We start from the raw sequence: 11,270 nt of genomic DNA, 5'->3' as shown, positions 1-11,270 counted from the left end.
ACATTGTTGCAACTACACCAAATACATTTCCTACCAAATTTCGTAGGTAATATTCTGACGGATGGTGGTCCCCTGACACAAATACATTTCCTACCAAATTTCGTAGGTAATATTACGGATGGTGGTACAAATCTGTTGGTAGGAATTGTCGTCGGAAATCACTACTAGAAATCTTGATTTTAGAGACCGATTTAGTGACCGATTTTTTTTGGTCACTTTAGAGACCAAATTAGTGACCAATATGTTGAGCTTTAAAATAGTGAAATTTAGAGACTGAATTAGAGACCGAAAATTGGAGACCTAAAAATTTGTCACTTTTAGAGACCGAATTAGAGACTGAATGAAATAAAATTAGTCTTTTATATTATATAAAATAAAAATCAAATTAAAAAAATGTGTTAATTCTTTTTAAAAAAGAGTCCACTATTCTTTTTGAACACTCAAATTTTAGGTGAGAGTTCACCTAAGAACTCATCTCTTCCCCGCCTCCGTGTGTCTCTGTCTGCTTCTCCACATCCTTCAATCTGCTTCACAACACGTTCGCTCTCTGTTTCCAAATCGATGTGGTCATCGTTTCTCCTACGCTCGCTGCTTCTTCTATTTCAAACAAATTGAACGGTTTAGCACACCATGTCGGCCCTTCCTAAGATGCTGCTTACATCGAGAAGCTCTACACACAGCGAGCAACATAACAGTGCCAAGAACAAATCTCAGGTCATTCTCACCATCATATTTTTAATCCCTAATTTAATGACTCTTCCTTTTTTATTTAGGGTTTTAGATGGCGTTGTTGTTGTTGTTGTTCGATTTTCTTACAATTAGGGTTGGGAACTGTCGTTTTACTCTCTCTATTTCGCTTTTTTTTCACAAACATTCGGATCTTTGGGAAAATTTTGGTGTTTGATTTTGTGCTTAAACCTTCTTCCAATGTTGAAGGTGGGTAGGTTCTTTTATCTTTCCTCTATAAGGCTTTTAATTATTCGATATTTGGCTGATCAAAGTTATGCATATCTTTAGGGTAACAAAAATACCTAATTCAAGGGTCCATATATTTTTTAACACAAATTGTGTGAATGAATGAAAGTAAAGGGTAAAGGGTTTGTCCTCTTACGGTAGACATGTCATATGATCTTTAAAACAAGATTCAGAAGTGTGAAAGAGTGATTCCTAAGTTTAAAGATGCAAGATTTGGTAATTAGGTTGAAATCGTTTTAGCCAAAGCCAAGCATAGTGGTTCCTAGTTTGTGTAATAATTTAATATCAAACTGAATGAAGCTACTGATTTGTTAAGGTTTTTACTCATGTTGCTTCTTTGATTCTTTCTAATACAATGCATACTCCTTAGTTTTCTGATACAAGGCATATTGTTTGCCGTTAACTCACTTCCTTGTTTCAGACATTGGTGCTTTCATATTTCAGACATTGTTTCACACACTCTTCAAGTTTCAGTTACGTGTGCGACATCATGAATGTTATTTAATCCATGCATTGATTTTGTTTCATGGTTTGATATATAGTTTTTTACTTTTGACGTGTGTATTCTAATTTATGATGCGTGAGGCTCTGGATCCATGTCAAGACCCAACTATTCTAAACGCTTAAGTACTTGTAAAACTCATTTAAGGTCCAAATTTGTTTTAAACATGATAATTTTTTTGGAATACTTGCTCTTTCAGTTTTCTTCCTACAGTTGTTTTTTTTTATATTTTATTTTATTGCTACTGGTGCATATGAAGATGATTTGGCTCTGTTTTTTGTGTCAATAATTGCTAGTGATATTGTTGGAAATTAAATCAAACAATCTAGAAGAATTTGCATTTTCAGGGACTATATACTTTCAATGACTGAAACTTGTTTGGTGGCTCTATGATTATGGTAAGTCTTTTATCCACAAAGGAAACTTTTTATCCTTCAAATTTGTTGTTATAGATTATGCAATTTGTCATTTTATAATCCTTTGTATCGATATGGAATAAAAGAAACTTGCACAATGCACATCGCATAATTATAAATATCCCAACTATAATAACCTGCATAATCTTTGAGTACGGGGGATAGTTCTAGAATTAACTGAACAATACATCCTACAATTCTTTCAAGTTGAATTCCATTTTCTCTGCAATAAGATAGCATATTTGTGAAGCTCTACCCTGTCCACAAAGTTAGGATTATTGCATGTGTAAATAATATATTACATGTGACTTTGGATGTTATCACCTTATGTGTGTGTGCTAATCTGGTTAGCAGATTATTGGTGTTATAGGAGACAAAAAATCATACCAGCTGTCCAGCCTCCAGAGCCTTCAGATTACATTTGAATTTCTGCATAAAAACTTTGATATGTAGCTGCATAGATTTAGAGAAATATATAATGATGCTGAATTTTTGCAAATGTTTGTATGTTTCGTTGTTTATGTACAATTAGCCTTTGTGTATCCTAAGCTATGGGCTGGCCTTGGATTTGAGTGCTGAGAGTTCATTGTCTCAAATGTTATGACTTATGAAGAAATCTGCAGAGAGTTTATTATCTATATGACTATATCACCCATGGTTGAATTTAGATTTCATGTTCACGGACTGTGTATAATAATAGATTAGAATAGCTTTTAATGATGGACAATTTTACTACACTTTTGCAAATTTTGCATTTTTCAACTTGAAACAAAGTATAATAACTTTGTTCTAACTAGGAAGATTGATGATTTTATGTTTGTGCAGTTAAAGTTCCACTAGATGCATACTTGATGGACTTTGTGTTCTCTGAGAGTGAACATGGTGGAGTTTTTTATAACAAATTTGGAATGGACTACCACATACCTGTTTTTGGTGATATTGTGAAGGAACCTCTCCTTTGCATATCATTCATATTGCTGTTGAGATGGCCCCAATTGCAAAGGTAAGCTTAACCTATTTGCATGGAGCTTTAAATTGGTTATTCTAGGAAATCATAAATAAGAGGTTGCCTTGTGTATAGCTGATCTTTAATTTTAAGATTTCCGCATCCCATTTTTTCCCTTACATTATGATTTATGATCTGTTATTTCACTTGTTATGTATGCCAACATTTTAATTTTTAGAAGGTTGATTCATTGTTGTTATGATCTCCAATTATTTTCAATGATCGTAAGATATTTCACCTTATAGTACTCATACTTAAGCTATGGAACGCAGACTGAGTTAAGATGGCCACTTTAAATTTTATTAAACACAACATAATAATATATAGTATGTAAACTAAATTCTTTCTTTGTAATTATGTTTGTGTCCATGTAGAGTATTTCCTCAAAAGTTATGGAAGCGTTCGATAATCGGCCTCTCAGTAAGATTAAAGGGACCGGTAAGAATCGATTTTGTACTCCAAGTTATCAATTTAAATTCCTACTTGCTAATTGTTTGTTGAAAATGTATAATAGGACTTTTTAAGGCTGGTGCATTCACTAAATATATGGAATGAAGTGACCTAATACAAGTTGATTTCTGCAAAATATCTTTTTGTTTCACCCTAATATTAGCTTGGGATTTCATTGAGCGATAGTAGTGTATGTTGGATACAAACTTTCTTTATTATATCACCAAATTTGACCTTATGCAATTTGTTTGATATTTTTTATAAGGCAAACATATGTTTCATCTTGTAGGAATGCATGAAAGGTTTTTGGGGCTCTTTATTTTTTTTTATTTTTATATAGACTATTGATTAAAAATTAACTTGTTGAATTCCTCAACTTTTGTGCAGGTATGTAGTCATGGTACCAAGAATGTATATCATGGAGCATGTAGATTAGAGGCTTCTAGTTTAATACATACATGATTTAATTTATTTTCTATAGGAGGTTTATTTATTTTGTAATACTGACTTTAAAGAAAAAAGCATTAGTTAAAGCCTTGTTTAATATTATGGAGCATGTGTGCATGTTTAATTCTTTGTTGTGTATACTGTTTTAGAGATAATTTAAATTAGATTTGAAAAATTGTTTCAAGGGATTGTAAATTTAATAATAATAATATATTTTTTTTTTAAAAAAAAAAAAAACTCCTTAGAGACTGAAATAGAGACCAAATTTAATATGCAACGTCGCAAAATCGGTCGCAACATCAGTCGCAACGAACATAATAATTATTTTCAAATCGGTCACTATATCAGTCGCTAGTATCAGTCACTAAATCAGTTGCTATGGCGTCGGATATTGCATCGCAACTAAGCGTCGCAAACTCAGTCTCTAAGTTCAGTCACTATTCCGGTCTCTAAAAGCAGTCGCTAAATCCGTCGCTACGAAGTCGGTCGCTAGCTTGGTCACCATGGAGTAGCGACCAGGGTCATTGATGCTGATTTTAGTTGGTCGCAAAATCGGTCGCTAATGGATTTAGAGACCGATTTTGATGAAAATCGGTCGCTAATTCGGTCGCAAAAAGCGAATTTTCTAGTAGTGAATTGTACAATTCCTACGAAAATTGGCACTATTCCTACAAAAATTTTGTAGGAAAGGCAGAGGATTCTTGTAGTGAATCAATTCTGTGATGTCATTTTGATTTAGAATATTTGGTCATATCATATATAGTTATAATTGTACTCCCTCCGTCCTATTTTATAAGCAAAAAAAATCACTTTTTCTTGTCTCAAATTATAAGCAAAAGTAACTTACTTTTATCATTTTCAAGATTTATTTTTACTTATTCTCATAAAATTTAATACAAACTGCATTTAATTTACTCTTTTCTTTTCTCCATAATGAATAACCAATAAAATTTCTTTTTACATCTTCCTTTGAAACTTATTTCAAGGAAAACACAAAAAATCATACTTTAAATTATCACATTTTACTTTTCTTAATAAGTGTAAAATATTTTTTTTTGCTTATAATATGAGACAGAGAGTAATTAGCTGAAAATGTACTACAGTAATTGTTACTATGAATCAATACAAGGTAACGAGATTTCTCCAATTGAGTCTCTTTAGCAATTTTACTAAGACTGAGTTAATGATTTTCGAAATTAACAATGGGATTCTTCTTATTTTTTAATTGCGAATGAAACCCAAAATAAACCGTCGTGTGTTTTGCATTATGTGGCGAGAAAAATGAGTTGGGTTACATTTGGGTTGATCCTTTTTGTGGTCACAATTGTAGAAGATGAAGTTCTGGAAAAAAGAAAGTGGAAAATAATTTAGTGTTGGATAGTCTATCATAATCATACCTAGTCCTTTTTTATCAACGGTCGATGATGGAGATGACAAGGGACAAATTTTAGTTAACTTAAAATTTAACGGAAAAGACTAACTAATGCAAACGGTGAAAACGTAAGAGACCAAATTGATAAGTTTTAAATGTAATAGACCAAATTAAAACCTAAAATAAACGTAAGAGATTAAATATGTAGTTAAACCTAATATTATTTTACCTTTCCTATCATGAAATGCATAGAATAATAGAAATTCAATTTTAAACCTAATAAACTCTTATTATTGTAATTGTTTATGTTACCTCTTTACTAATTGTGTTAAAGGGACAAATGCACCACATTGATGTATTTAAAAGACATGTAATAATGATTTTTATATTCAAAAGTTTTTTTAGAAAAATTCCATAAGTACTAAAAACTATTTAATTAAAGTAAGGAGAGGATAAGTTTTATAAATTATAAAGTGATAAACCATATGTTACATATAAACTGAAAAATATGGCTGAAATTGTCAAATGTGTTTATGTTATGGCTATTTTTGTTTTTCTATTTCTTGTTGCAGCAAATGTTGATGGTATGATTTTTTTTTATCCTTTTATGATTTCCTTCTTAACTTCGTACAATTTTTTTTTTATTACATTTGAAATACGCTTTTTTTTTTTTTTAATTACAGTGAATATTCCTTGTGAGAATCATGCTGACTGTCCTCATTATATGTGTGCACATCCTTTGAAACCGAGGTGTGTGCGCTTCCGTTGTGAATGTATTGATCATTGGAACCCATTAAAATTAGTTCCCACATGATCATGTATTGCTGTCAGACACAAGAGACCACACAAACCTCTTGCTACAATATTTCCCGAGCTATCATTTACTCCATCCGTCTCAAAATATAAGGAAAAATTAATCAAGAAAGTTGATGTATTTGATTAAGAATTTGTACTAAATACATCACCTTTGGTTGACCAATTTTCTCTTATATTTTGGGACGGAGGGAGTATTTATTGTGTTAGTATCCAATAATTTGAATATTTTATATTTGTTATATCAAGAACTTGTAGTTATGAATTTTTACACTAAGATGATGTTAGTGAAATAAAAATATGAAAGCAATAATGTTATTTAGATTGTCTTCTTCTCTCAATTTTATAGATATCACAATGGCAATCAATGTAGGTATATTAAAAAAAATTCCAAACTTTTACTGTCTATTATCTTAAATAGTTATGTTGAAAATAGTTTTTATGTCACTTATAATGCTACAAGTTTATATTATGGCCTTATATTGTTAAACTTGTGCTTTTTTTGAAGCATTTTAATTTATATTTCTCTTAAATTTATTAACTTTTTAACAACCTCAAAAGCTTTGTTTGCTTTTAAAACATATAGAAAACTATAATGTCAAGACAAAATTATCATAATTTACTGCAATAAGATTTGTTTATGACTCTATAACCAAGCTCAGTTTTTCTTCTGCTATATATTAGCGTGTGATTAATATATGTTTCCATTTCACAATAAAAATTGTTTAACTAAAGTCGATATATGATTATGTAAAATAATCATTTGGGAGTTATAAGCATGGCTTGGTGACTAGGGTGAATGAGATAGGAACTAGAGTCGGTGGCGGAGCCAGAAAATTTACAAAAGTCTATGCAAAATCTCGGTTTTAAACAAAAATCTCAGTTTTACACAGTTTTATCATAAACCAACCCTTAAAATTAATTAAAATCTCAGTTTTACCATAAGTCCATCTTGATCGATCTATGATCCAGGGAAGCAACAATTCCATAAAAAAATAAAAAAGGAGACAAAGAATTGGAACGAAGTGGAAGATGTTTTGTGGATATGAGTGTTGGAGAATTGATAAGAGTGTTGAAGAGTGCCATGGATCGTCGGATGTATGTATGTTGTGTTGGAAACAGATCCAGTGCAGTCAAAATGCACGCAGTCAATACATACAAACCGTCCGATCTTGATCAGACGGTTAAGATTTTAAGTTTAGATATTAGTTAGTTTTTTAAATATAAAATTGATTTTTAAATCTGACTGTCCGATCTATTATTAAACGGCTCCGATGTGCCTGAATGCAGTGCAGTCAGAACTGTGTTGAGTGTCATTGCTACTTGGACTGTTATTGATTTTGAAGTGGAGGGGCATTGTGGGGAATTATAGAATTCAGGTGCTTCTTTGAATTGAGTGGAAGAGAATGATAAAGTTGGATATTAAGAATTGGAACGGTAGTTTTGGATTTGGTTGAGATTGCATAATTCAGGTGCTTCTTTGGTTTCATTTTGCTTCTTGAAATTACAAACTTCATTTTGGTTCCTGAAAGTCTATATATATAATATATCTGTTTCTTGAAACTGAGCAATTGGTTTGTTGTTCCAGTTGGTTGTTGTGAAAGGGTAATTTCGTTTGGAAGCTAGGTTCCGAAATAACCTATTGGCTTTCGGAAGCTATGCTTTGAAATATCGTAAAGGGTAATTTGATCAATTTGAGGGGCCTGAAATCAATATAGAGGCTTAAAAAGCAATTTTCACGTTCGATATATGATTAAATTGATAACACATATAATTTAAATCCCCGCATTACATTTAATTCCCCAAATCAGATTACCCATGTAATTTCTAAGGCATTCTATATAATTGATGACACAGCTCACGACATCTTTACAATCACTCTCAAACACGACACATGTCTAAATGGACGATCGCTAAATGACATGCTATTTAAAATGAACATATATTAGTATTTATAAAAGAAAATAGTAAAGATATCCTGTTGATCCATTTATTTTTATATTTTGATACAAAGACGAAATGACAAACTATTAAAAATCCACACATACAAAATGGAGGGATCAGACCTAACAATTTTAACATTTCTGCCAGTTGAGCTAGGATTTGTGAACTGCACTTGATCCATTCAATCCAAATACACTGCAGCGATATATCACGATTGAGTTTAATTTCAATAAAGAACCTTTAAAGCTTCAATTTCGTCCCTAAATTTGGGCATGGAAGCAACTGGTAGTGATGTGAAAATCTTAACACCTCCTTTCATTAATGGATCATCATCATCAATTTTATTAGGATGCATGAAAATGCAGGTATCCACAGTTGCAAGCATCTTACAAGGTGCTGGTACAAAATTCACTACTTCATTCTTTCCAAAATCTACATTTTCCATGAAACCCAAATGCTTCCACTCTGTTAGAACTGTTACTGCACCAGTAGCTTCCAATTCCGTACTGATATCCTCTTCTTGATTAATCGTCTCCCAAGTATCGATCGAATTTGTAACATAATCAGTGGTGGAAGCAACATTTATAGTTTCTTTAATCAACCTAACAATTTCATAGAGTGGCCTTTCATTGAGCTCACTAACTTTTAACACAAGTTTTCCATCCACTATAGAATTCCCATAATACCCTTCAGGCAAGGGATCATAACCCTTCATGTGTCGCCTAATACCAACTAAAATATCTAGCATTGTTTTTCCATTGTTGTTAAGTTTTAAGGCTCTTGCTCTTGACCTCCATACATAACCTGCAAGTGATTCAAAAGTTGTGAACTTCATATTTTCACTTTCCTTCATTAAACTTAACTTAAGCCTTGTTATTATTTCACCTTCCACTTTAAAACAATATCGCTTAATATCTGTGCTATTGATATGATTCAAGAAAGGTGTGAATGCAGCAGATTCTTTGTCCATGGCGCATATTTCAAATGGTTGTTTAGTTATTGAACCAACTAGTCTCTCTCTTTCCCACACAGGTTTCACCGATGGCTCGATTCTTCCATTTGCAAGCTCAACAATTGCTTTGAAGAATTGAGATACACCAAATCCATCACAAAGTGCATGCGACACTCCCATTCCAATTGTGAAACCTCCACAAAGAAATTTTGTCACCATGAACACCAAAGGGTAGATTTTATCTTGAGGAGAAGGAAAATCAAGAACCAAGTGTTTAGCTATTTCAGTGTCATGATCGTCCAAGTAATGAAGAGAAGAAAGGGTGCAATTTGCAATAGCTTCCATGACTGGAACACCAAATTCTGCATTGTTGGCATTGATCTCGACTCTAAGTTTTCCATCAACATGTCTCCCTAGTCTACCTGCAAAATAGAGTGATAAGTTGGTTTTGTAGTTTGAGGACAAAATTGGTTTTGTACCTAGTTATATAATATTGAAAAAACTAAGTCTCATATTGAATACAGCAATACCTCTTGTTAAAGTTCAGAGAAATACAAAGTGACAGCTGGAGTTTCAATAATATCAGAATGACATAATAATATCAGAAAGACAATATATAATCCAGTATATATTTAAACATAAATATAATTACTTATTTATATATGTTCATAGGAATTAGGTTTTTATTCTATTTATGATTAGACCAAATGCTAGACTCAGACCTTCAAATTTTTTGACCGGTTAGGTTTACGCTTGACAAAGCCTAACACTCACCAATACCTGACAGGCCTGGCTTTGTTTCTTCCTACGGGTTTTGTTCTCTTAATTCTTGATATGAAATTATAAATAGTGGTGCCAACTTACAAACCACTATTTTTTATTTTTTTTTATAATTACACCAACATTCATCAGAATTCATAAAACTTGTAATTTTTAAGGAAAAACAGTCTACCTGCAAGAGGATAGTAATAAAATAAAGCCTTTGAGAGTGCTTCTTTGAAATCTTGACAAGGATTGAAACTTGAATCTGAATTATCATGAATTGGTGACGATCGATAGACATGAACAAATTGACAAATGTTATTATTGGAAACTTTATTGTCAAGTGTAGAAAGAGAAAGAATACAAGAAGGAGTGGACTTCGATGGTTTTACAAGCTCAACATCTTTCATTTTAAGGTCTAGTGTAGCTTTTTGATAATAGGCCATGAAAAGATGAGAGATTTTGTAGGGGTGAGATTTGGTAAATAATGGTGAGTTAGGGTGGGAGAAGAAATCCTTATATATAAACTTCCATATGTACATTACACGTAGTTTTTCTTTGAATGACTAATTCAACATAAGAAAAGGACAAGGTACGTATTAGTACAAAAAGTACAACGGTTGAAGTGTAATGCTTCCATATTTTATATTTAGATTGTACATTTGGTTTAATGATGTTATCAAATTCATTTTAAAATTGAACTTTTTAATCTCTTAATTATCGTAATTATAACAATTTTTATGTAAAACTACAATTTTGACCAAAATTGGTAATGTCTCAACAAAAAAAAATTAAGTATTATAGTGGTTAAAATATTACCTTTTAAAATGAATAAGTGTAACTATTAAGGTTCGAATTTCAGTCCTACATATTACATTCAACGATACTGACAAGATCCAACTCACATTGAAACTCACAAAGTGCCTCATTGTTAGTGCCGACTACATGTACAGGTATGAAGTTTCGGCGCGATTTTGTTCTTATTGTATTTTTATTTGCGTATAAGATGGTAGTGTAGTGGTACTCAAAGGTTTTACGGTTGTAAACTCCACAAAATTCACACTCAATGAAAATTACTTATTGTAGTTTGTATAGCTCTAGTAATATGTTTATTTTAATTAGGAAAGATGTGGCAGGTAAGAAATTTCTGTCGTTAAAGTACATATGAATATGCATATGTGAAATGATATATTCATACTGTTGCTTGAATTGAGATTTGGATGTCTACTGTAAGTTTCGGAATTCTTATTTACGCTTGTTGTATAATTTCTTCGTAAAGGTCACGTTTGTGGTCCTTGGAACACACCTAAGTGTGGAACTGGAATTGGAATGTTATGTGCCGTGTGCGTAATGAAAAGATATGTGCCATATGTTCAACTTAATTTCTTCATCTCATATCATTGTCTTTCTTTCATATCTCATACTTTTTTGTTTGGAAAATACGTGTACAAGCACAAATACAAATAAATTGTGTTAGATACACTTGCAACAAGTAAAAAAAATAAAAAGAAATAATTAAAGTGATATTAATTGATGTGATGAATTTATTTTTCTTTTAATTTTTTGGTTTGTGTGAGTGTAATTTTGTGGCTAAATAGTTGTGCCTATGTAAGATTGCATCTTCTTAATTA

At 31.8% G+C, this 11,270-nt stretch overlaps 1 protein-coding gene and 2 long non-coding RNA genes across 6 annotated transcripts; 2 read left to right on the top strand and 1 right to left on the bottom strand.

Moving 5' to 3' along the window:
- The first annotated feature begins 423 nt into the window (after positions 1 to 423).
- On the top strand, positions 424 to 3,920 carry LOC123919041. 3 transcript variants are annotated; one of them, XR_006813014.1, is made up of 5 exons: positions 424 to 714; positions 1,774 to 1,875; positions 2,719 to 2,896; positions 3,274 to 3,337; positions 3,737 to 3,920. It is a non-coding gene; the product is annotated as an uncharacterized LOC123919041 (long non-coding RNA). The 3 variants fall into 3 exon arrangements; XR_006813013.1 differs by having other exon boundaries at positions 425 to 714; positions 1,825 to 1,875; XR_006813012.1 differs by having other exon boundaries at positions 426 to 1,875.
- Positions 3,921 to 5,611: 1,691 nt separating this feature from the next.
- LOC123918723 lies at positions 5,612 to 6,303 on the top strand. Its single transcript, XR_006812900.1, has 2 exons — positions 5,612 to 5,752; positions 5,852 to 6,303. It is a non-coding gene; the product is annotated as an uncharacterized LOC123918723 (long non-coding RNA).
- Positions 6,304 to 7,250: 947 nt separating this feature from the next.
- LOC123918722 (spermidine coumaroyl-CoA acyltransferase-like) lies at positions 7,251 to 10,126 on the bottom strand. Of its 2 annotated transcripts, XM_045970852.1 has the most exons (3): positions 9,830 to 10,125; positions 8,811 to 9,299; positions 7,251 to 8,729 (listed from the first exon to the last, which is right to left on the bottom strand). In XM_045970852.1, exons 1-3 carry the CDS (start codon positions 10,083 to 10,085, stop codon positions 8,152 to 8,154), a joined length of 1,323 nt encoding a protein of 440 aa, XP_045826808.1. In that variant the 5' UTR covers positions 10,086 to 10,125; the 3' UTR covers positions 7,251 to 8,151. The 2 variants fall into 2 exon arrangements, with proteins under 2 accessions (XP_045826808.1, XP_045826807.1); XM_045970851.1 differs by having other exon boundaries at positions 7,251 to 9,299; positions 9,830 to 10,126.
- Positions 10,127 to 11,270: the final 1,144 nt, after the last annotated feature.

This window comes from Trifolium pratense, linkage group LG3 (genome assembly GCF_020283565.1).
Source record: "Trifolium pratense cultivar HEN17-A07 linkage group LG3, ARS_RC_1.1, whole genome shotgun sequence".
In the NCBI taxonomy this organism is placed as follows: Eukaryota; Viridiplantae; Streptophyta; class Magnoliopsida; order Fabales; family Fabaceae; genus Trifolium; species Trifolium pratense.
This window is presented reverse-complemented; position numbering and strand designations above follow the sequence as displayed.

Bases quoted from the DNA above. Each gene is read 5' to 3' on its own strand.
- LOC123918722 (XM_045970851.1), bottom strand. From the start codon at position 10,085: ATGGCCTATTATCAAAAAGCTACACTAGACCTTAAAATGAAAGATGTT. The intron at 9,300-9,829 runs GTAGACTGTTTT...TCTATTTTGCAG, and splicing joins TTATTACTATCCTCTTGCAG to GTAGACTAGGGAGACATGTT.